Source organism: Antechinus flavipes, chromosome 1 (genome assembly GCF_016432865.1).
Source record: "Antechinus flavipes isolate AdamAnt ecotype Samford, QLD, Australia chromosome 1, AdamAnt_v2, whole genome shotgun sequence".
NCBI lineage: Eukaryota > Metazoa > Chordata > Mammalia > Dasyuromorphia > Dasyuridae > Antechinus > Antechinus flavipes.
This window is the reverse complement of record NC_067398.1, coordinates 662,044,461-662,071,550: the sequence shown is the minus strand read 5'-3', so window position 1 is coordinate 662,071,550 and position 27,090 is coordinate 662,044,461. Positions and strand designations below refer to the sequence as shown.

General features: G+C 34.6%; 1 protein-coding gene across 6 annotated transcripts in view; it reads right to left on the bottom strand.

Annotated features, from left to right (window-relative positions):
- Positions 1 to 1,144: 1,144 nt before the first annotated feature.
- The window catches only part of ZFR2 (zinc finger RNA binding protein 2), a 115,660-nt gene continuing 89,714 nt past the window's right edge, over positions 1,145 to 27,090 (bottom strand). For all 6 annotated transcript variants that reach the window (XM_051971950.1, XM_051971947.1, XM_051971946.1 and 3 more), the window contains 6 exons: positions 25,700 to 25,841; positions 10,424 to 10,512; positions 9,136 to 9,231; positions 7,183 to 7,294; positions 4,871 to 4,968; positions 1,145 to 2,934 (listed from right to left, as the gene is read on the bottom strand). In XM_051971950.1, coding sequence (XP_051827910.1) covers positions 2,755 to 2,934; positions 4,871 to 4,968; positions 7,183 to 7,294; positions 9,136 to 9,231; positions 10,424 to 10,512; positions 25,700 to 25,841 — 717 coding nt within the window. In that variant the 3' untranslated portion in view covers positions 1,145 to 2,754. The remainder of the gene's footprint in view (positions 2,935 to 4,870; positions 4,969 to 7,182; positions 7,295 to 9,135; positions 9,232 to 10,423; positions 10,513 to 25,699; positions 25,842 to 27,090) is intronic.

Sequence of the window (27,090 nt, the reverse complement as noted above, 5' to 3'; positions counted from 1 at the left end):
ACAGCTTTCAGCCTGCGTCTTCACAACTTTAAAAAGAGAGATTAGGGACTGGGTTGCAGGAACAGGTTTTGAGGTAAGCCTCAATCATGTTTTTGTGCCTGCTAGGACAGCCTAGCTGCTGGTAGCATGGGAGGCAAGGAAGTATGTAGAGTAAGTTCACAACCACTGTTAGTTTCTGGGTTTGGGATAGTTGCCTTTTTAAAACGTCTTTTTTGAGATTCTGGATGTTCTAGACGATAGAAACAGCTGAAGTTGCTTATTATTGATACATAATTTCTGTTTTGGAGAGCTTGAGAAGTTATGAGAATAAGAGAAAATGTCTAGTCTGCCATCTTGTTGTTCATGTGACTCAGAATTAGAAATTTGTTTTAGCTGGAAACTAGTTATTATGGGCAAGTAATGTGAAATAAAGCAGAATAAGCTTGAACCTGATTGAGGAAGGCAAAAACATTAAATACCAAGTGGCAAAAGAGAAGCCATTTGAGGTTTTTTAGCAGACAAATATCATGGAAAACTATTTATGTTGGTAGTGTTATCACTGATGGAAAGGAGAAATAATAAAATCAGGGAGACCAATTAGGAAAAATGAGGGTCTGAACTTCAGTGGAGGCTTTGTGATTAGTAAAAGAGTCTAACTTGAAAAATTGATAGAATTTGACAATTAAATGTGGAGACAAGAGAAAGAAGAGTAAAAAATGACTCCAAGATTTTTTATTTGGATGTTTTGATTATAGTTCCCTTACTTGAAACAGGGAGATTTGAAGAAGGGATGAATTAGAGAAGAAAATGAGAAATTCAATTTTGCAAAAGAAGAATTTGAGAGATAATAGGTATCCAGGTGGTGATATACAGTAGGTAGTTGTTGATGTGATAAACAAAAGTTCAAAAAAGAGAATAAAGCTGGATATTGCAAATTAGAGAGTCAGTTTCATAGAGGTAATCATTTAACCTTTGGAAGTAGATAAGGTCAACAAGAAAGAGATGTAGAGAGAGAATATGTGATTCAGCACAAATGTTATAATGTATTAATGGTATTACTGAAAAATAATGTTGATCAGAGCAATATTATATAAATCATACTTATAATATGTAGGTATAGAACTTTTTCTTCTATGTAATATCTTCAATTAAAAGACTGGACAACTTATAGAAAAAATGGAAGCATAATTTTCATTTTATTTTTTCCATTTTTAAATTTTCAGGTAGCACTACAAAGACATTCAAATATTAAAGCCATTATTGGCTCTCCTTTTAAGACATTAAAAAATAAAACAATAAATTGTTTCAAGTGACCATAGAGCACATCTGTCAAAATAAAATTTGTTCTTTTTCTTGGTAAGTGCCATAAGGCAACCAATTGAGAAATTCTCTGCAAAGAAAGAGGTTAAACTGATTAGAGTGGGGCTACAGGCCTCCCCAGTTCACTGACCTTGCTACTTCAGTTCCATCTCAATACTAGCACCTGCAGTCTTCTTCCCACTTTCCACCAAGTCAGAAGGACACTTTGTCACATACAAGTATTTAAAGGCCTTCCTGGGTAGCTGCCTAATTAAGTACTGAATTCTCTAGCCTTTCCATTTCAGAGCGGTGTTACCAAGAAAAGCCTAAGCTTCAGAATTGGATGATCTTAAAAATGAGACTGAAGCTTGTACAAAATAAATAAAATGAACAAAATAGAAGAAAAACTCACCTTAAATCAAAATTAAAAATAAGTTGTTCATTATGTAAGTCTCGGCCACCTCTCTCTAGAAGGCACTCATTGGTATATGGAAAATTTCTATGGTTAATGGTTCTCAAGTAAATAACAGGTATTTTTAAAGTGAGTCCTGACTATATATTCTTTCACTCAATCATCAAACCTGTTCATAGAATAACACTGATCTCTTATCTTCACTGCTATTAATGAAACACACTCAGTGCTCTCAAAAGAGAAACCCATAAATTCTCACCTACAAAGTTCAATAACAGAGACCATTATAACTTGTGAAGATGTTAACAAGTTAAGAGGAACAGGTAAGTTGGTTTTTTTCAGTTGTTTTCCTTTTTATGTTGACTTTATTGAATAAAGATCAAGAAATGCCCATGAAGTAAATGTTAATACTTCACTGGCTTTGTTTGCCTTATATGACTCTTGGCTCAAAGCTCTATACCTGTCACAAGTTTGTTTTTGTTTTTTGTTTGTTTTGTTTTTGTCTTTTTCTTTTTTTTTTTTTTTTTGCTCTTTTGGGACAGCAAACTGATCTCCCTGATTCTTCTAAACTACTCTTCCTGCTGTCCAGACCCCAAGATGGGCAAATCTACATTCATTCTAGCTTGAGGATGGAACAGCCAAAGGAAATGATTTTAAGGTTCAAAACCAATATCCGGTATTTCCCTCTAAACATGCTGTAATACATCTTTAAAGCTTTCAAGAAATATAAGAATTAAAAAATATGCCTGTATCTTTCTATCTATTTTTCTGTGGGGAGGGTTTCCTCAGGAATGAGGGAAAAAGTGGAAAGGGACAATGTGAAATGAGGCTATTGACCAAAGGCAATCTTGGAATGATGCAATTTTTAAAATGATTTAAGCACAATTTGAGAAACAAATCTATAATACGTTATTCAAGGGGAAAATACTAAAATTATCAAATGTCATAGACTAAACAGCGATTTATATATACATACACACATTTGTAGAGGAATACATGTGCACACATGTGTATGTACATATAAAATTCAAGTTGTATATGAACATTATCTTAGTTGTAAGTGCTCAGTCATCATCTTTATCCTCCTTCCTCTCTTTCTTCCTTTCACTCTCTCCTTCCACTGTCTCACTGACGTCTCGTCGCCGTTTCTTGCTGCGTGAACCAACTCGGTTTTTGGGTGGTGGCAAAGGGTCCATTCCTAGTACTTTATGGATTTGTCTGAAAGCTAACATCCGTAAAGCATGCTGGGAGAAAAACAAGAAGAAACAAAAATAAATAAATAAATGACTACGAACATGCTTTACAACTGGTTTTCTGACTTTTCAGTTGGCCACTATAATTTTATTTATCTAGCAAAACCTGAAATGACTTGACTCAAGTTGTTACTTATAGATTCAGAGAAGGCTAGGAAGACTCCTAGATTCAAATCTAATCTAGTCCAACCTTCCCTCTCCCTCATGTTTTTATAAATGGGGCCACTGAATTAAAAAGGCTAAGTGTTTTGTCCAAGGTCACCCAGATAACTGCGTTGCGGAGAATGGAATCTGGATGTTCCGACTCCAAGGCCAAGGCACTTTGCTAACTACATCATCAAGTTAAGAAAACACATTTCCCAGTATGGAGGCAAAAAGATAGGAAAGCTGTATCTTCCTTTTTTTTTTTTTTTTTTTTTTTTTTTTTAAACAGGAATAACTCCATTTTAGAAATTGACCTCCATTTTAATTAAAAGTGAGGAATCACATTTTCTTTTGTTTTGTTCTCATGAACTCTCCTCACTTCTATCCTTGTTTCTAATCTGATAAAAACAGACACTCCTATTTCTGGCCAATAATGATAAGCTCTGCATCAATACTGAGATGCAAATTAATCTGTCTGCAAGTCTATTAGTAACAGAAGTACTATTAGAACTAACTGAATCATACTATTAGTTTAAACATTAATAGAATAATACTATCATCCTGAGGAGTACATAGGACTCTTTTAGGCCCTGTTGGAGAGGAGGAGGGTGGCAACTTTTTATAAGTGTCTTCCATGGCCACCTATCTATATTTTCTATGTTCCTTTTAAAAAGATCTACTAGCTTATTTATAAGTAAATTTTTTTCTTTTTGCCACGACACCAACCAGCCACAAGCACTACAAAAGCTGTTCCCCTAAAAACAGTTATGTAGTAGAGATAAAAAATTATGTGACCCATGTATCTGTAATCAAAGCTGTGAGTTCAGGAAGGCAAGGAGCATATCTGGAGTATCTTATTACACATGGCCCTGGGTCCAGCAATAGTACAATGATGTCTTGGCTAAAGCAAAGGCTTTTTTGGTGAGAAAGAACATTTAGGGTACTCTTTTTCATTAAATGGCAAGTGATGCTGATGACTTCCTAGGTAGCTTTTTGAGATCATTAATTCTCTTCCCCAAAACTACATAATAAGGATGAACTAAATCTTTAATTTAGTCTTTAAAACCACAAACGAGAGCCCATGAGAAATTCCTTATCAAGAGAGAAATAGGGACAGATGAAGACATTAAGAAAGGGATTCTTTTTTTTTTTTAAATTATTATCTTTGCCATTCTGAGTACAGGTCACCTGAAAAACACTAGATGGAATCTTTGTGGTTGTGATTGAAAGAAACAATGGCATACTTGTCTGCTGATGACAATAAAATCCCAATAAAAGCTCATACTTGGAGATTTGCAAAATGCTGTGCTAGTACCAACTTTTTAAGATATATAGTTTATTATTACCAACTATTACCACCTCACTATACAGATGAGAAAACAGGTTTAGAAAGGTCACACAACAAATTCAGGATCAGGATTTGAGCTTCTGACTTCTGACCCTAAAACTCCCTTCTATTATACCAAGCTGATTTTTTAAGTGGGAGGAGATAGGGGCAATAGATCTTAATATTTTATTTACTGACCATGTAGCTCTGTAGTAAATCATCCTTCAAACTACTCTCATCCTCCTATATACTAAGTTATCCCTAAGAATTTAACAACAGTCATTAGAAACAAATGACATATGTTTTAAATGATAATCCAATAAAGATTACACGTAAACTGTTTAATCTATTCGAGAAACCAAATTTCAGATACAATCATTTACACTACAAGGTCTGACCCATGGATACGCTGAAAGCCTCTCAAAGAAAACATATTGAAGCATTGCTTCTTCCTACCTGGGCACTAGCTGTAACATCCTCTCGTTCTTGATTTGTCATAACATCCAGCACATCTATCTGGTCTTTCTCACATGGATCTTGAAGTCCTGGTCCATCTGAAAAAGGAAATTGTTGGGAGACATAATGGGGCAAACATCAGTAACAAATTCCTCCAACCCCCATATAAATGGTGTCTGTAAAGGCTCTTTCTGCCAAAGGGTCAAGAAGTATTGACATTGATTTTCCCTAAAATCACTGAGAATTGTTTGATGTTAATCTTTGGGGGTACCTGCTATCATTGTTTACACTGTGAGATATTTTGTTGTTATTGTTTTAAACTGTAGGTATTGGCCTATTATATTAAAGTTTCTAACTCATTCACAGTTGCTTCTAAAAAAAAAAACAATGTTTTACTAGATTTTGAAAAGTTTAACTTATTGCTAAAAAGGAGGACAGACAAAAGTAATTCTTAGAACCTCTCAGAAATTGCATGGGCTTGCTTATTGACTGAATGACTGAGGTACAAAGAACTATTTATTTGTATGTTGAATGGTCCCAGCCTGTAAGACTTTTTGAGTTTTAATGATTGTAGGATTTATAGAATGGCATGGACAAAAATTACATAGAATAGATATGGAGGTACATTAGCTATCTGTGATTAAGGAAACAATACCCACAACAATGATATTATTAATTCACAAAATATTACAAAATTTCAAAGCCATCTTTCTAGCAAATTCAACTAACTGGTTAATAACTAAAGTAAACAAACAAACAAACAAAAAGGATCTGAGAAGCTGATTTGAGGAGCCAAAATATTTGCAGAATATGTAGAATCTATTCAACAAAGCTAACACACTGTACTTCAACAACATCCCTTCAAATCCCTATTCACAATATCAAATAAGAATAAATTCTCTTAATACAATTCTAACAAGATTGGTTGCATGGCTTCCTAGCCAATAGCCACTAAGAATAAGGAATTAGAAGGGTGTATGTGTGTGTGTTTGTGCGTGTTCCTACCTCTGTGTTTTATGCAGTGGGTGGGTGGGAAAGTACTTCTGCCAAAAAGACTCAATGACAGTAGCAACTTCCTTGACAACTGATAATGGCCTAAGAGTGAGTAAACAGAAAAGTTTTTTTTTTTTTTAAAGCAGCCATTAAAAACTCAAAAAGTCCCACAGGATAGAACCATTTAGTACAGAGGTAGTAAATGGCTCTATGTATCTTAATCAATAAATAAGTATCTGATATGTGCAGTACTAGGGACACAAAAATAAAGATGAAGAAAATAAGGTAAAGGAAAGAAACATTTACATAATGCTTACATGAGCCAAACACTGTACTAAGAAGTTTACCAATATTATCTCATTTGATGAAATAGTCTCTGTTGGCTTAAGTAAATCTAAGAATTCTAAGTTTAGGAATAAGAAGAGAGTACATTTCAGGGATGGGACAAATACAAGCAAATGGGAAATGAAATGTCACATTTCATCTGTTCTTCAATAAGATGGCCAACTTGGTCAGGGTTTGTGAAGGGAAGGAATATATGTAATAAGTCTGGAAAGAATAGTTTGGCTAGAAGGGCTTTAAATGCCAAACAGAGGAGTTTGAGTTTTATTCTAGAGGCAATAAGGAACTACTCTAGCTTACTGGGAAGGTAAACTGCGTTGTCAGACTTGGACTTCAGGAAAAAATCACTTTAGCAGCTATGTGGAGATAGAATATGTAGAAGGGAGATACTTAAGACTGGAGATTACTATAATAGTCTAGGGGAGATGTGATGATGGAGTCTTGAACTGGGATTAAGGGCTGATGTGTGGAGAGAAGATGATGCAAGGAAGAGATGTTGTAATGGTAGAATCAAGAAGACTTGGCAAGTAATCTCCAAGATGTAGCCCCTAATGTTGAATTCATAATGTGTAAAGGCATGTAGAGTTAAAACAAATCTAACCTCTTCATTTTACAGAAATTGAGGGTCACAGAGAAATTCCTTGCCCAAGTTCATATACATTAAAGGTAAGTAGCATAGCTGAGATTCAAACTCCGGTCCTCTGACTCCAAATCCAGGGGTCTTCCTAATACACCATTTGCCTCTCGGTTCAATATGGTTTATTTTAAAAGTGGAGGGAAATAAAACTGCATATCCTTAGAAACAATTTTTTTTAATGGAAAGTAACTTTATGCGGGAGGGTTTGCTCCCCCAAAACATCTGAAAAGTAAGACCTTGCTATATTTCTCTATAATCCCTCAATACCCAGCAGATGCTCCTCATCCATACTGGTGGGTCACTGATTGACTATAAGGCTTGAGCCCAACTACACACTGACCTGTTAGGAGTGTTCCTGTGGCTACACATTCCAGCACACGTCTCATGGCATCTCCTGGACGCAGAGGCCCTGATGCACTGCTCAAAGCCTTTTCTACCAGAAGCTCCATTGCCTATAGAGAGAAAGGAAGGGAGAGAAAACAGGAGAGAATATAAAAATGCCAACTATGGTTGATGAGAGGGAGCCTCCATAAACCCCTCCATTAATTGGGGTATTAGACCCTATACTTCTTTGCTTCAATTCACTTTGAATTCTTTCCACACAGAAAAAAATGAACCCAGGGATTTAACAACTCTGTTTACAATGAGATGAAAGTCTGAAAGGGCTTTTTTGTTGGTCCTATTGATAGTGTAAAATGGCCAAGGAATTTCAGCAGTAATACAGGTCTTGTTAGACAGCCACCAATAAAATTATTTCTCAGTGACCACTAATATTCTCCTTTAAGCAGTGGCCAGAAGCAGTCAGAGCTATGACTGTAAGTATCATATAGTCAAACAATCATGACTATGGCCATGAGATCATTCATAGACAATCCTAGTTTCTGAGGTAATCCTCATGAACAGGAAATGAAATTGTGATTTAGGGATAAAAGCACTGCATCCAAGGGGCAGCTAGTTAGTGTAATAAAGAGAGCACCAGCCCTGAAGTCAGAATTTGGCCTCAGTCACTTAACACTTCTTGCCCTGACTGCAAGTCTCCTAACCCCAAATGCCTTAGCAAAAAAAAAAAAAAAAAAAAGGAGGTTCTATCACCCCTGTAATTTCTGACAATTATTTCACCTCTCTGAGCCTCAGTTTCCTCATTTACAAAATGGGCATAATTGATATCTGTGCTATCTCACAGGGTTGTTGTGAAAAGTTACTAGTATTGTCCAACAAATGCAAAGAGCCTTGTAAATGGTAAAGACAGGAAGAAGAGGCAGTAGACCTCTGATTTCTCTAGAGGAAGGAAATGCTCTTTTCCTGGAGAAGAAATTGCTTTTACCAATGCAGGTCAAAACCTCTACCACTTAAAGCTTTAGAGAATTTCTCATTAAAAGATATTAAGAAGTTAAGTGACTTACATGGTCAGTTTGTATAAAAGGCTGGATTTAAATTTCAGGTTTTCCTGGCCTCATAGCCAGCAACTCTTTAAGTCTATTACACCATGCTGCCTCTTGTGTAAGACATTATATAAATCAGAGGTTCTTAATCTCCTATCTGTCCTGGGATCCTTGGATACTCTAGTGAAGCCAATGGACTCTTTTTTCAGAATAATATTTTTAAATACACAAAATATATATGATTACAAAGAAAACTAACTATATTAAAATATAGTTATCAAAAAATAAAAGTTCCAAGTTCAAAGAGCATTTTCCCTCCATCCTAAACTCCAGATAATATTTCCTAATGGAAATGAAAAGTATTATCTTTATTATGAACAGTTTAAACAAACTATTTTTAAGCAAACATGTTCCAAGCTTATTTCAGAACTACCAAGAATCAAAAGGGAATTACTTATTTTCCTATTGAATTCAAAATACCCTAACTCCAACAACAACAACAACAAAAAAAACAATGATTGTTTGGAGCCATCTTTTGCAACTACACTAGGAAACTAACAGAAAATTCCATGAAACATAAAAACAAAATATAAAAAGACATAAAACATAAAAACTAATCAAATTAACTACATCCTAGATTGCAAGAGAAATATACAGAAATACTGAGGCAGACATAAGCACATTTTTAAAAGCCCCCTAGAAGTAAAGAGAGAGCAAAATAACAAGAAAAACCATAAAGAAAATGACAAAGACAAAATAATATTTATTTGAAGTAAAAAGTAAGAAGAAAATTTCTGTTCCAATAGAAATCTAGACTCTTGTGCTGATATTGGAGAGTTCTTGTCAGTAGAATAAATTAACTGTAGAATGACAACAGAATTTAAAATTAATTTCAGTTTTTATTTCCTTACCCAGTTTGGTAGGGCCCCCCATGTTGGCACACGCTGACACAGATCTCGAAGAACCCTGATAACAATCACACATGACTGCAGACCATTAGCTCTGGCCTTTGAGGAAAGAAACAATATTGTTTGCTTATAGAAAACAAACTCACAAAAGAAAACATTTTCTAAATGATCTTAAAAGAAACTTCCCATTTGTTAAACTTTAATGTGAATGAAAAAAGAGCCTCTGAAAAGCAGCCCTAAACATCTGTTAGAACAGAACCTCTGGACCAGATCTGTGATTTCATTGTTATACTAAGCTCTCATCAAGAAAATTTCCTTTCCCATAATATATCAGCCTCTGCTTTGCAACTTATAGTCTTTGTTTCTTAGGACACAGAAAGTGACTATCAAGATGCACAATCCACCACCACCACCACCACCATCATCAGTATCACTCATACTTAGATAGTACTTTAAACTCTGCAAAAGCACTTTTTGGTATTATCTCATTTGATTCTCATGTTAACCCTGAAGGTTGCTATTAGTATTCTCATTTTAAAAATGAAAAGATTGAGGCTGAGAGGTTTAATGTCTTACCCAAAGTTACAGAGGTAGTAAGTGAGGAAGGATGCAAACTCAGGTCTCCCTGACTCCAAGCCAGCACTCCAAACATTACACTAAACTGTGTTACAAGTGGGACTGGAAGCTAAACATGCTCCACCCTCTAGGATCTTCCTGATTCCAAAACTAGCTCTAGGTTCACTTCTTACTATATAATATCTGGCACAAAGCTTAAGGAATACTTATTGATGGACTGATGACATATTATGGATGATCCTTCATTGTGCAAAGCACTCACACATGTATTTCACACAATTCTTACCATCTTCTCTGATAAGGAAACCAAGGCTAAGAGAGATGTACTTAGTAATAGCCCTTCCAAATATATTACCCAGACACTACTTGAAGAATGCGAGGGCCAGGGAATCCATTATTCCTAGTGGGAGTTCATTCTATTTTTAGAGAAAGTGTCCAGCTAATTTTGTTAGAATGACATTAATACAATGAGACAAAATATGCCTTCACATAATTTCATCTTAATAATCCTTGTTTTGAAGCCCAGACAGACAAGTCTAATCACTCTTCCAAATAATTTCAGCATTTGATGAAATATAATATTCTGGAGGGGAACTTATCGGTCCAACAATTCAGCAAGACCTCATCTTCCTCCCTTTTCTCTCTTCTTTCAAGCAGAAATAACAGTTGCAAATTAACCTATTCATTATTCACAACTACTTAGAAAACACTTTACCTGGAACCACTTGGCATGGCGAAGAGCAGCCAATGACTCTAGACATTTTTGTTGACTCAAGACACCTATAGGATCAGGCTGAGACTCTTCTGTTTTTCACAAGAGAAAAACAAAAACGAAAACAAAATCATGTATTAGCAGAGATTGTTTTGGAAGAACAGTGATATTTTCCATCTCTATCACAAACTTACGCTTGACTTCTTTGGCTTAGGCCTCAAGTTAATAATCCATAAAGCATTAAAGTCTTATGGGAATGACTCAAAATGATATGGAAGTAACCTTGTGTTCTTGAAGGCTCTACAGATTGGCACACAGACTTGCAGCATGTCAGAAAGGCTCTAAATAGAGTCAGAAAAAGACTGTATCTGTTTTGCTAGTAATATCTGTCTAGTAAAATTCAAAGAAGCTCGTCACTAATAAGCTAGCAATCAAAGATGAATTCTTTGGCCATGGCAACAAATGAAAACAAAAAAATAAAAACATGAGACTTCATTCTTGTACAGTTTATCTTCTATTTCTGACTCTGGTAAAAAACCAGAGTGACCAAAATTGACCCAAGACCTGTAAACATTTTCTTTGAGAAGAGAGCTGGGAGGATATAGATATGGTAAGCATTAAATATCACAATACATTAAACTGATTACATTTTAACATGTAAGAAATGACTGGTCATGGGTGTGGACATTATTATACAGACTGACCCAAAACTTAAGATTGATGGGGATGACCCCTGAAACTGTGTCCCCTTGCATCTGTAAAAGAAGGGAGATTGGAGTCTCAGGCTCTCCCCTGGGAAAAGCTTACCTTCTTAGACAAGCCTTTCCCAAGTTAAGCAGCTTCATGCAATTGGAGATCTTGGTCAAATCAACCTCCATTGAAACTGAGATCTTTGGGGGGTGGCCCGGATCCTCTTCAAGGGGTTCCCAGATTCTGGGAAAAGCCTTCGATTTTATTCAATTGGAGATTTCTGTCTGACGGTCCTTTATTGATTAGCCCAGACAGCTCCCAGCCCTAGGCCAACATTTTACCCATATAACCAAGAGTCTGTTAACATACCTTTGCCAAATTCCTCATTAGGAATTTTGCTCACTAAGAAAGCCTTCTTTTTAGTGAACAATTAACTTCCCTTTTCTGCCATTCAGACTTTTCATATTTGCAAATTCTTTCACTTTGGACCTGCACAGACGCAGAGGGGATTCCCCATCTCAATTTTCACATGTTTTCATTACCACTAGCACCATATCAAGATCATTGACCTAGAATTAGAAGGAGCCTCAGAGGCTCAATGCACTTATTTTACACATGATAACCTGGTGAAAAATGAAAAAGATCTGAAACAAACAAAATGATCCTGCCCTCTTATGTGGTACTGAGGAGAGGGTGGGAGATAAAAGATACAAAATACAAATAATGAAATGCAAAATATTTTGAGGAGAGAGGGAGACTTAACAGCCAAGGAGATCAAGAAAAATTTCTTATTAAGAATTGATACTCTTCTGAGGAAACTCGGAAGTCTAATAGAAAAGTGTAGGGAGAACATTCTAGGCAAGGGCACAACAACAGTAAAACCTCTCTAACCTAGAAAAGGTTAGTAGGGTTCAGTCTGTGCTAAAAACAAATTTGAGGAAATATAGTCTCACTACACTTAGCTATTTACAGTACAGAATCTTATTAGCATAATAGAATAGCAAAGAATCATTTGTAATATACACTTGCATTTGTAAATGAAGCTACCAGTGGTTTTCCTGTCCATTGGTCTTTACTGTTCTGTTCTTTTTAGTAAAAGTTTCTTGAACTACAAGGTTAATCATTCTAGATACCTCCTTTTTAGGGACAGAGGTGTTAGGAGCAGAAGGGATAGTACAAATGTAAACTTCATCCAAGTACATCCAAACTTAGTAATCCAAATATTCTATTTTTTCTAATATTCTAATTACACAGTGCTACTTTTCTCTTTTCTAATATTTTTTCCCAATCCAAATATCTATATTGTCTAACTAGCTCACAAGAGCTGTTTGCTAGATAAAATGCTGTTTTTTACACTTGGTTTCACAGGAAATAATACCCAATTGTATTAAAAATAATACCAAATCAACAATCCATCAATAGCAAATGACATTTTTGAAACTGTTTACAATTCATAAAGTACTTTACAATAATCATCTCACTTGAGCATAACAAGAACCCTGGAAGGTAAATAGTTCATTGTTGTTAGGGAAAGCTGGTAAAGGGCCAGACCTATGGCTTCACTGAAAGAGGGAACTCTGGGGGAGGAAACTTTCCCAAGGCAAGTGAGTACCATTTATGTAACTTTGCCTTAGAGAGTTGTCTAGCAATGGTGTCTAATTCAAATAGAAACAGATCCCTGCTGTAGCATATTGACTTAGAAAACTACAAATGAACATTATGTTCTATTATATTTGTAATTATTATATTAAACACTTCTTAATTGCATTTTAATATATTTTGGTAATACTTGGGAAGTTTTGGGGGGGCTCAAGTTTGATTCATCTGGAGAATAATGCCAGGGTCACAGAGCTAATATATAACAGAGGCAAGATTTGAATCTAAGTCTTCATATTTTCAAGGCCAGCTTTCTATCTATTACTCATGCAGCTTTTCCATTTTGGCACAGGTAATCATTATTTTTATTTTATAGGTGAGAGGTTCAGAAAATTAAATGACCTGTTTATGATCACAAAGCTATGAAGTTAAAGAGGAAGGATTCAAACCCAGATCTTCATGACTACTGATGGACATTTTCCCATATCATCATTAAGGCACTGAGTGGGTAATCTCTAACTTCTCCTGAGGACTTAAAAATGTATTGATATCTTTTGTCTTTAAATCACATTCATTTACAAATATATCCCTACTTTAGTTTATTCCTAGGAAGCCATCCTTTACAACGAAAAGTTTTTTTAAAGCGTGGGGGAAGCAATTCAGCAAAACTAATAGGCATAGCAAAACAAGTCTGGCAACAATATTCCAAATATGTAGGTCCACACTACTAAAAACAAGGAAAGAGCATTTTCTCATCTCTTTTTAGGGATCAGACTCAGTCATTATAATTACACAGTGCTACTTTTCTCTTTTCATTTACATAGATATAATCACTGTGTATATTTTTTCTTGGTTTTGATCACTTAATTATGCATCAGTTCACCTAAGTCTTCTCATGCTTCTTTATTCTTTATGTTCATCACTTTTTGTAGAGTGGTAAGATTCCACTAAGTTCATATCTAATCACTCCCCAAGGGATAAGCATCTATTTTACTTCCAGTTCTTCAAATATTTTGCTGAAAGAAATTCTAACATCTAAATAGCTGATTAGAATTAGGAAAAAAAGGAAAAGAATTTTGCTGCTAAAAATTTTACCTACTAAAACAAAGAAAAATTTGAAACCAGGCATCAGAGTGGTGTACCCTGTTTTGGATCCAGGATGAAAATAGTGAAGCAGAAAGTGGATAATTTAAGACTATAAATAAATATTAACTTAACTCTTAGTATTGTAAATATAAGACTTTTGTCCAATCAATATATTATTAGAACTAAACCATATAACTATTGATATCCTTACAAAAACGGAAACCAGAAACCAAAAGGAAGTTACAAATAAGTTGGAGAAACCCATAATAAAGTTGACAGAATTGGTCTCATTGTGAACTTAAAGGCAATAATAAAAATCATGTCATGAAATGCTTCTTGCTCAACTTGTTTGAAGTACTCATGATAGGCATAAGAAGATACCATTAGGGACCATTTCTCATCCCAAACAATCTTCAGTTCCCAATGGTTGCCAGAAAACATAGAAGTGCTAATGTTGTGGGGAGCTCTTCCCACAAATCTTTTGGGCAATGCTTCCTTTTTCTTTTTTTTTGTCCTGAGTGAGGGAAAGGGTTAAATTCTGATCCTTCAACCCCATTCCTATGGGAGGAAACCCACAAATGCTGCCATAAGGCAACCTTCAGGGCTACGCTTCTCCCTCTACTTTTTCCAATGGGCTTCCCAATCTCTACCCTTTCACATCTCACACTGAAGGATGAGCAATGCTGCTCATGCTACTTGGACAAGTTTGGAGTCACCAAGTACAATCCCCCGGTAAGATGAAAGACTACAAGACTTCACACTTGTCCTTCCATAATATCCTCCAACTCCTGGGCTTTACTATCTGCCCTAACACTATTCATTCCAGACCTCTTGACCTTGCTTCTAATCCTCTGAACTCTCTTACATGTACTGTCTCTTCCAATTAAAAAAAACTTACAAGCAGGAACCCAACTCACTTTTATATTTGCATCTTCACATTGTATCCCTGATATATAGTAAACACATTCTAAAAGATTTTTCATTTATTAATTTAAGATCACCATGAAGATAATAGTAATTTATCTACTAGCATCTGTCCTAAGAGGATGAAGAGGAAAACTACAAAGAATTGGACAAATCTCTCAAAACTAAATCAAAGTATACTTTGATACTTGATAACTCCATTATAACCTCTTCTGGATCACTGCCTTGTCATGACAGAGAGGCTTGTCTAACTCAATGAAACTACAAACTATGCTGTGCAAAGTTATCCAAGATAGATAAGTTGTAGTGGATAATTCTGACAAAAAGTTATACTAGAGAAGGAAATGACAAAGCACTTCAGTGTCTTTGCCAAGAAAACCTCATGGACAGTATTAAAATGATAAAAGATATAACATCAGAAGATGAGCCCCTTGGGTCAGAAGGTGTCCAACACACTACTAGGGAAGAGTGGGGGACAATTCCAAGTAGCAACTGGTGACAAAAAAAAGTCTGATGCTATAAAGATTAATATTGCATAGGAATCTAGAGTATGAGAACCTAAAATATGAACCAAAGCACCCGGATGTGGTCAAACAAGAGATGGAAAGATTAAACATCAACATGTTGGATGTCAGTAAACTTAAATGGATGAGAATGGGTAAATTTATTTTTTTCCATTTTGTAAGCATTTTATTTAAAGTTTTGAGTTCCAAATCTATCCCTCCTCACTTTTTCAGTTGCTCTCTCCTTGAGATATATTTCCATTGTAATCATTTTTTACAAGAAGACTCAAATTAAGAAGAAATTTTAAAAAGTAAAAAATAGTATGCTGATTCAGTCTGGTTCTCTGTCCAGAGGCTAATAGTATTCTTCATTAGTTCTTTGGTATTATCTTGGGTCATAGTATTGTTGAGAATAGCTAAGTCATTCACAATTCTATTGAATGATATTACTGTTACTGTGTACCGTGTTCTCCTGCTTCTGTTCACTTCATTCTGCATCAGGTCATGTAAGTCTTTCCAGATTTTTCTGAAATTGCCCTGATAGTTACTTATTATAGCATAATAATATTCCACTACAATCATGTTTGTTTAGTCACTCCCCAATTGATGGGCATCCCTTTGATTTCCAATGCTTAGTTACCACAAAAAGAGGCACTATAAATATTTTTGTACAAATAGGCCCTTTTGCCTTTTATTGGATATCTTGGATTATAGACCTAGCAGTGGTATTGCTGGATCAAAGGGTATGCACAGTTTTATAATCTTTTAGGCATAGTTTAAAATTGCTGTCCAGAATGGTTGGATCAGTTCACAACTCTACCAACAGTGGTATTCCAGTTTTCCCACATTCCCCTTCAACATCCTACATTTTCCCTTTTGTGCCATATTAATAATATCACAGAGGGGCTTAAACATGTGCAGTGCAAAGTAATAAGTTCAAGTTATCAATTCTGTAACTCATTGCCCATTTCTGAGCCATAGAGCCAGTGGAGACTGAAATGGGAACTTCTGCTTGGGGGTGGTATTTCATAATGAGGAGTAGTTGTTTTTTTGTTTTGTTTTGTTTTATATATTTTATTTTATTTTATAATAACTTTATATTGACAGAATCCATGCCAGGGTAATTTTTTTTACAACATTATCCCTTGCACTCGCTTCTGTTCTGATTTTTCCCCTCCCTCCCTCCACCCCCTCCCCTAGATGGCAAGCAGTCCTATATATGTTAAATATGTTGCAGTATATCCTAGATACAATATATGTTTGCAGAACTGAACAGTTCTCTTGTTGCACAGGGAGAATTGGATTCAGAAGGTAAAAATAACCCAGGAAGAAAAACAAAAATGCAAATAGTTCACATTCATTTCCCAGTGTTCTTTCTTGGATGTAGCTGCTTCTGTCCATCATTTATCAATTGAAACTGAGTTAGGTCTCTTTGTCAAAGAAATCCACTTCCATCAGAATACATCCTCATACAATATCGTTGTTGAAGTGTATAATGATCTCCTGGTTCTGCTCATTTCACTTAGCATCAGTTCATGTAAGTCTCTCCAAGCCTCTATGTATTCATTCTGCTGGTCATTTCTTACAGAACAATAATATTCCATAACATTCATATCCCACAATTTACCCAGTCATTCTCCAATTGATGGGCATCCATTCAATTTCCAGTTTCTAGCCACTACAAACAGGGCTGCCACAAACATTTTGGCACATACAGGTCCCTTTCCCTTCTTTAGTATTTCTTTGGGGTATAAGCCTAGAAGTAACACTGCTGGATCAAAGGGTATGCACAGTTTGATAATTTTTGGGGCATAATTCCAGATTGCTCTCCAGAATGGTTGGATTCGTTCACAACTCCACCAACAATGCATCAGTGTCCCAGTTTTCCTGCATCCCCTCCAACATTCATCATTATTTTTTCCTGTCATCTTAGCCAATCTGACAGGTGTGTAGTGGTATCTCAGAGTTGTCTTAATTTGCATTTCTCTGATCAATAGTGATTTGGAACACTCTTTCATATGAATGGTAATAGTTTCAATTTCATCATCTGCAAATTGTCTGTTCATATCCTTTGACCATTTATCAATTGGAGAATGGCTTGATTTCTTATAAATTTGAATCAGTTCTCTATATATTTTGGAAATGAGGCCTTTATCAGAACCTTTAACTGTGAAGATGTTTTCCCAGTTTGTTGCTTCCCTTCTAATCTTGTTTACATTAGTTTTGTTTGTAGAAAGGCTTTTTAATTTGATGTAATCAAAATTTTCTATTTTGTGATCAGTAATGGTCTCTAGTTCATCTTTGGTCACAAATTTCTTTCTCGATGAGGAGTAGTTGTGATCAGTAGGCTGTGTATAAGAAGCAAGCTCATAGATAGACTGCAACTATGTGGCTCTAACTCCAGAAACAGAATGGAGTTACAGTTCTAACTTATAACTTGGTCTGTAACAGACAATGGAATAACCAGGGAAAGAATCCAGTCCAAAGGGGAATGCCTCATTCTGTAATTGTAAAACAACAGACCTTGCCAGTGATAGTGTGGGAGGCCAGCAGCAGTTTAATGAAATTCCAAGCAAGGAAGGCCTATTACTCAAACCTAAATCCACAACAGGAACTTGAATACCTCAGAGAAGGGGAGTCTCAATTGGACTTTGCCCTAGATCATCGAACTTTGAGAGCAAGGTCCCCAGCCTAAGCTGTACACAACAATTGAAATAACATGATGTTCAATACCCACTAAAAGCAGTAGCAGAACCAGCCCAGACATTTCCTCCAGAAATGAACACAGACTGCTCTAACATAAAATCCAAAGTCAGAAAGGAGACTGAGAGTATGATCAAACAAAAAGAATCTCCCAATAAAAAACTTTTATGGTGACAAAACTGCTCAAGATACAAATCCAGTAGAAGAGAGTGACCCCAAAACACAAAGTAAAACATAGTTTGGGCACAAATTCAACTAGAATTCCTGAGAGAGATAATGTAAGAATTTTTTTAAGCTAAAAAAATTTTATAAATAAAATAAGAATAAAAAAGAAAGAATAGAAGGGGAAAAAAAGGAGAGCTTTGGAAGAAAGAATTGTTAAGAAGAATTAAGCTAATAAGCTTAGCAAAAAATACAAAATTTTGCCTAAGCAACAAACTTTCTAACAGTTAGAATAGACCAAACAAAAGCTAATGGTTCTTTGAGAACAGAAGAAATATTTTTAAATATTGTCAAAATACTAAAAGAAGAAGAAGAAAATATAAGGCATCTCAAAACAAAATAACTACCTTTGAAAATAAATCAAAGAGAGATAATGAAGTCTCAATGAACTGCCTTAGAACTAAAATGAGAAAAAAAATAACCTAGGTATTATATTTTAATTAATCACAAAAGAAAATTATCTACTTTGCTTAGAATGAAAAAGCAAAGTAGAAATAGAAAGAATCTATTGGTGACCTCCTAAAAGAAGCTCCCAAATAAAAATTCCCTGGAATATCATAGCCAACATCCAAACTTCCATGTCAAAGAGAAAGTACTACAAGCAGCCAAGAAAAAGAATCCAAGTACCAAAAAGCCAATCAAGATCACACATTTAGCAATCACTACTATAAATAAGCAGAGAGCTTAGAAGATGATATCTCAGAAGACAAAGGCTATAAACTTTATATATGTGAATAACTTACCCAGAAAAAAATGAGTATAATTCTATATTATAGGGAAGAAAATGAATCTTTAATTAAACAGAAGAATTCCTCATAAAAGACCAGAACTAAATAGAAACTTTGAAATACAAAAGATGAATTTGAATGATAAGTATAAGAGACTAAAGAAGGATAATATTACATTGTAGTATGAAGAGATGGTATATTTGTTTCTTTTCAATCTTATCATCATGGGGGAAGGTGTCATAGAGGATGTCTAAAGAGACAAATGGTGTTGGAGTGACTCTTGATCTTAAAAGAGAATGGAACAGAAAGAGAAGACAAATACACCAAGTAGGAGAAAAGGGGTGGGAAGTTTAAGGAAAATTTAATTTATATATAATGTATATATATGTATGTATGTATGTATACACACACATCAGGGTATGAAAGTAAAATCTATATAAACAAGGATGAAAGGGTGAGAGGAGTAGCTGATAAATGAACCTTACTTTCATCTAAAATGGTTAAAAGAAGAATATGAACATACACAGTTAGATATATAAATACATTTTATTCAAACAAGGAAAAGACAGAGAAATATTTAGAGGGAGGGTACATCAAGCAAGGTATAAGCAAAACAAACTCTAAATAAGGATATACAAAAATATTCACAGCTCTTTTTGCTATGGGAAAAAAATGGAAACTGCAGTGGTACTCATCAATTAGGGGAATGGCTAAGTAAGTTACAGTGTACAAATGTGACAGAATATTATTGTTCTGCAAGAAATGATGAAGGAGTTGGGCTAAGGGAAATTTGGAAAATTCGTATGAGGCAATGTAGAGCAGAACCAAAAGAAGAATTTATACAATGACAACAATACTGTAAAGATAAGCAGCTCTGAAAGATTTGGGAACTTTTAATAACATAATGATAAACCATGATTCCAGAGGAATAGTGATGAAACAAGCTACCATCTCCCCAAAGAGAGGTGAAGGACTCAGAAAGCAAAATGAGAATTTATTTTAGATAGGCCCAAGGCAAAAATTTGCTTTCCTTGACTATATATGTTAGGTATAATAGGGGATCTTCATTTTCTTTCTTTTTCACTGAGAAAGGGGTTGCAGAGAGAGAAGCATACTTTTGCTGAAATCATGGTTGTTCACTGTACCTAGCAGATTTCTTAGAATTTTCCAAAGTTGTTTGTATTTTTTTTTCACAGAGTTTTAGAGTCCTGATTCTGCTCAATCCACTCTGCTTCATTTCATACATGTTTTCTTAAGTTTCTCTGAAACCTGAATCCTTTTCATGTTTTCTTATAGTAGTATTCCATAAGGTCATATTTCATAAATTGTTCATTCATTCCCAGATTTGCAGGGACCACTCACATCAACCTATTCATAAGACACTTCAGAGATTTGCAGAAGTTTCTAAGTAATGTTGTCTAATAAGGCAACAAAAACAGTGGAGTAAAAAAAAAAGTCCAACAATCATCCAACAATGTGGCTTAAGACATAACTAAGGGAAGCTAATTGATGCAGTGGATAGTACACCAGCCCTGAAGTCAGGAGGACCTGAGTTCAAATCTGACCTCAGATACTTAACACATCCTAGCTGTGTGACCCTGGGCAAGTGACAACCCAATTGCCTCAGGAAAAAAAAAAAAAAAAGATGTAACTAAAGCATTTTACCCATAGCACATTCCTGGATGAAAATAGCATGACAAAAAAAAATGGAAAATAGAACAGATTTTTTTCGCATTTCTATGACAATTTTTTGAAAATAAATATCAGTAACTACCTCATTAATAATTTATTAATGTATCATATAAGGAATTAAAAAAAACACAAATTTAGGAAGGCTGGATGGGAAAAAAATAATGAATATCACTATCCAAACAAGGCAGTCTTTCATTTGCACAGACTCATACACTTCTTCATAAATGTTTGAAACATTCATCCACAAATATATCAAGCATATCATTGATAAAGACAGAACAAAGGAAATACATATTTTTACGAGTGATATTCTTTTTTCTTTTAAAAAAATTTTAATAATAGCTTTTAATTTTCAAAGTACATGCAAAGATAGTTTTCAATATTCACCCTTATAAAACTCTGTGTTCCAAGTTTTTCTCCTTCTTTTTCCCTCACCCTTCTAAATGGTAATTCAATATAAGTTAAAACTTGTGCAATTCTTCTATACATATTTCTACATTTATCAGAAGCACAAAAAAAATTAGATCAAAAAGGGGGAAAAATGAGAAAGAGAGAAAAAAAGTAAGCAAACAACAAAAAGATGAAAATACTCCACAGTCCATGCAGATGGCTTTCTCCATCACAAGTCCATTGAAATTAGTCTGAATCATCTCATTATTGAAAAGAGTCATGTCTATTACAATTGATTATCACATAATCTTGTTGCCACTATGTACAATGTTCTACTTGGTTTCACTTCACTTAGCATCAGTTCATGTAAGTCTCTCCAGGCCTCTCTGAAATCATTCTGCTGATCATTTCTTATAGAACAATAATATTCCATAGCATTCCTACTCCATAACTTATTCAGTCATTCCCCAACTGATGGGTATACTCATTTTCTAGTTCTTTGCACTACAAAAAGGCTGCTATAAACATTTTTGTACATGTAGATTTTTCCCCCTTTTTATGATCTTTTTTTGGGATGCAAACCCAGCAGTGAGATTGTTAAATCAAATGTATACAAAATTTTGTACTCCTTTGGACATAGTTCCAAATTGCTCTCCATAATGGTTGGATCTGTTCACAACTCCATCATAGGTGATTTTCTACAACAGATCACATTTTTGGCTCGTGGTCCAAGGGAATCACAGATGGACAGATGAGATCTTCCATATATTTCTCTTTGTGGGTGATGATTGCATTATTTCATAATATTAAAAGGATAGAATGATATTATATTTGTTGCAAACCTTAAAGCACCTTAAAGCACATGTTTAACCATTTATTCTCAATTTCTTTTGCTGGTTCATCATACATGTCACGTTCACTAACTATGGTGTATTCAGTGGCTCTGCCCTAGATCCTCTTCTCTTTCCATGTGCCTTTACACACACATTCTCTCTTTCTCTCGATGATCTTATCAACCATAGATTGAAATATCATTATGTAATTATTTCTAAATCTGTATGGTTATCCCTGGCTCTTCTAAGGTCCAGTCTTGCATGATCAATGGTATATTAGGTATTTTGAAATGGATGTTCCATAGATATTTCAAGGTTAAAAGGTACAAAAACGAACACATTCTTTCCTGTTGAACTTTCATCTCAAGTCTTTGAAATATCCTAGGCTTTTTTCATTATACCTATAGAAAGTCAGACATTGTGAAGATACAATTCAGAAGGCTTAGGTTCAAAATCTAATTCTGTTATTTACTAGCTGTGAGATTTTAGACAGGTTATCACTTCTCTGGGCCTCAGCTTCTCCACCTTAGGTAATTAGGTTAGATGATCACTAAAATCCCTATAAATGACCCCAAATCCTGTGATTATTGCATGTTAACATAACAAATTTGCCTCAGGGCAAAAAATATAAACTCCTAGATATCTAAGTTTCAAACCCCATCCTGGTTTTCAGTCCACTTATAGATATTCTTTTGCTTACATACATGCTCACATAAATAACATCCATACACCTAATCATCAGGTGCCACTATCACCACAATCTATTAGTACAAGCTATTAGAAATGGGTTATGTTTTCATCATGAACTAGAAACAATATAAACAATCCTTTCTGACAGAATGTAGCATCATGATTTTGAAGAAGAGTTATAGTATTAGAAGTGAAGAATCTTAGACACTATCAAATCCCATCCTCTAGTTTTACAGATGACAAAATTGAGACAAAGAAATTAAATAATTTGCCTAGAGTCACACAGGACTAAAAGTCCATGTATGAGGTGGGATTTAAATATGAGTGTTCCTGATTCCAAGTCCAGCGTTCTATTCACTATGCCACATAAATAGTGTTTTAAGCATGTATAAGATTAGAGTTTTATGAGATTTTAATATTATCAAAAGATAATAGCACATATTTTACATAGAGCCTTATGGTTGACTGAATAGGAAAAAAGCCAGAAAGAAGTTGTTAGCAACTACCAACTTAAAAGCCAATCTCATATTTCTATAAAATCTTTATGAGAACAGTCTAGCCTGTACCCAGAGTATCCTTGATGAAAATGTAGAAAGTACATATAATCACGTTTTGTTTTGTTTTTTAAACAATGATGGGCTATAGCAGACTACATTCTCAATTGCATAAGTGATTGAGGGGGCAAAGAATACTTTGCATAAAGATCCTAAGCTTACTGCTTATGACAAAATATTTGAGTTAGTAAAACAAAATTCAACTTTAAATATTCTTTTCCAAAATTGTATCTCCTCCATGTATATGCTTAAAACATACAGGATTTTCTCATAAATGTAATAATAGATAAAACTATTTTGTTTTTTTCTCTATAATATCAAGAAAGGCATAAAAGAAGGTAAAGTGCTCTCCAAATGCATCTGCTACTGTCAAGGGAAATATTCAGCCTAGAATAAAAAAAAAAGAGAGGGGAGATTCCTTATAACTAATGAGGTCTTCCAGAATCTCCTATTTTAGGATATCATGGTGATGATTGCATCAAGCCATCAAATATCAGCCACTCCTCAATGAAAACTCTAATACTGTAACAGAACTCTGCCTAATAATCCAGACAGGAAAAGTTCATAAATGAAGACAGTCCATTGACTAGACTGTTATATAATTACATGAACACCCAGTTGAGAGGGTGTCTCTGTAAAAGGCATTAATATATGCCTCTTGGATAGTTTAAAAATGAACAATAAGTTGGGTCTGAAAAATGAGAAAGCAGACAAGTCACAGGCTCATTTACACAGGAATTGCATAGCTTATCAAATCTATTTCCTGAAACCCAAAAGTCTGCCCTTTAATTTATTTTGGATTTTTTTTTTTTTGCTTTTTTAAAAATTTATTTTTAGGTCTGCATTCCCTCTTTCCTACTTCCTATTTCTCTCATTGAAAACACAAGAAAAACAAACCTAGCATAAACATTTACAATCAAACAAAATAAATTCCTTCATTGGCCACGTCCAAAAAGAAAAAAGCTCAACTTGCCCTCTGAGTCAATCAACTACCTTTCTGAAGACAGGAAGCATGTTTCATCATGAGTTCTCTAGAATTATGGTTACTCATTGTATTGATTAGAATTCCTAAATTTGTCAAAGTTTTTTATATTTACATTGTTATTGTTAGTTTATAAATTGTCCTCTTGGTTCTACTCACTTCACTCTACATCAGTTCATACAAATCTTCCCTAAGATTCTCTGAAAGCATCCCCTTCATCAATTTTTACAGTGCAACATCATTCTATTACATTCATTTACCATTATCCAACTGATGGAATACCATCTTAGTTTCCAATTTTGTTACCATAAAAATAGCTGCTCAAATATTTTAAACAAGAGTCCTTTCCTTTTTTCTTTGATCACTTTGGGATATCACTCTAGTAAGCAATATTGTTAGGTCAAAAGGCAAGAGTAATTTAATAGGTTTGGGGCATAGTTATAAATTGTTTTCCCGAACAGTTGGACTAGTTCACAGCTCTATAGTTCCTTTTTAACATCATTTCTGATGTTCCAGTATAGTTGTGAATTAATTGCATTCAAAGTGAACAAAAAGGCACTAAAATATACATAGTTATTATAACTATAAAAATAAGGGTAATTTTAATTGGAAATAAAACTGAGATTATAAAATATTGGACAACATTGGTACTAACTTATAAAGTATATACCAGTTCTTTATTTTAATAAATGGGTAACTATTTATGTATAAGGTTACACACACTATCAGTTGACATTATCCTTATGTTATTTTACTTCAGAGTTTTGGAGGACTGTATTCTGTGAGGTATATACAATTGAGAGAAGTTCAAGATCTATGTGATGTGTTGAAACAAAATTTATCAATAAAAATTTTAAACTTTTAGAAAGCATCAGAACAATAGGTAACTTAAAGAGTGATGGGAATATATACAGTACATAGCACACACACAGAGAGGGAGAGAGAACAAACAAGAGAGCACGCAAACAATAGCACTTGGGCAGCCTGTACATGCTATACTATATTGGTACCAATATATTCTCAAAAGTCCTCAAAAAGGCTTCCAGTACATTGTATATCCTACCCTTATGCCCCTTTGGAAGTATGTATACGATAAATATACTCATGTTTTTTTACAAAGCATAAAAAGTGTAAAGGCATTTCACAACCTGTACAACTAGGGGGAATAGCTTAGTGAGATTAGAACACAGATCCATTAATACACTTAAACACTATGTGATTTCTCACAGAGTATTATTCCCATTTTACAGATGAGGAAACTGAGATTAAGAGGTTAAATGACTTGTCCAAACTCAACCAGGCAATAAATAGTAGAGCTGGAATTCAAACTCAAGTCTTCTGACTCTAGGTTCTTTCCACTACATCATATTTCCTTCCTCTCACTGGGCACAATAAATATAATGATTCCTAAGACATAAAAGATGCTTTCCTCACAACAATCCTCTGAAATAGTACAAATATTAGTGTCCTCATTTTACAGATGATGCAAGTGAGACTCTAATTGAGTGACTTGTCCAGGGTCATATAGTTAATAAGTTTCAGAATGAAAATTCAAACTGAGTCATGATTTCACATCTCTTTCAATTAATACCATGATATATTTCAGTATACTGAAAAAGTTACATAATAAAGAATTTTAAGGGAAAGATGGTGTGATTTTCATGAATGAAATAGCATATGCCTCACCTTTGTCTGTGGAAGTATCCTCTCGCATCAGGGGCGATGTGACAGAAATCGTAACCTGCATTTTTGGTTCCTTGCATGAGGCAATAACTATATTTGCTTCTTCTGTGTCAGATGAAACCTCATACTTATCCTCGGTTACTGTCTATAAGTTTGAAATAAAATATAAGAAGACTGTCTTATCCCACCAGAAAGGCTCATATTCACAAAACCAATGCTATGATTACAACATAGATTACAACATATTAGAGCTGGAATACACAATGTCAGACCTGGCAAGGACCTGAAAACATATAGCATCAGAGCTGAAGTGACACTCAGAGATGATCTAAGAGAACCCATTTATTTTGAAGAAGAAGAAAATAAAGTCTATCTTCTTTCACTATTCTTTAAAGTCCCATAATCTCTTCCAATTCTCTCTCAGGAATTCTCTCTCAAAACTAGTCTGCTCATCTCCTATTATGTTTTCTTTTTGATCCACTCTTAATCCATCATCACCTTTTAAAGCATTACTTCATCCAGTTTTCTCTTTCACCAACAACAGCCCTGGACCCCGATAATTCCATGAAGAGTGTAGTCCTTACTCACAAGAGATTCTAAATGTAAAAGAGTTTGTCCCTTGACCCAGGATTTTGTCAAGTGAAGAATAGCAAATAAAGTAGCTAAAAGGTCAAAATATTCCATGACTTCAGTGATATAGACAACTGTCTCAAAAAAGGCTGAACATGACTTTTTCTACCCTCCAAAATTATTTTGATTTCTCATATAAACTCAGAACATGTAAATTACAAAAGAGATGATAATAACATATGAGGATGACAGAAAGTCAATTCTGGAAGGGGCTCAAGTTAAAATGACAGAATCACTAGAAAATCAGAAATATCTCTTTTAGTGACTTTGTGAATCTGCCATTAAATCTATCCACAATTTTTCACACTGTAAACTACTATCTAATTTTGCATAAAACTCCCCTTCTTTGGTTTTCATGACAATGACCTCTCCTGATTGTCTTTATAATTCTTTATCAATCTCTTGTTGGATCATCATCCTTCTATACTCTAAACCAAAAAGCTCTATCTTAGGTAAGCTTCCCTTTTCACATGTTCCTGGTGATTCCATTATCTCCAGTGAATTTGGTTATCATCTGTATACAAATAACTGCTAAATCTAATCCTACTGTTTCTCTCACCAACTGCCTATTAGACATTTCCATCTCAATGCATTATAGACATCTCCAATTACAACATTTCCAAAATAGAGTTTATCATATCATGTATTTTCCCTATACCTATTTATTCTCCCAATTTTCTATTTCTATTAAGGGAAAAACCATTCCTCCAGTTACCCAGGTTTGCAATCTCAATCTTCCTAAACTCTTCATGCTAACTCAATAA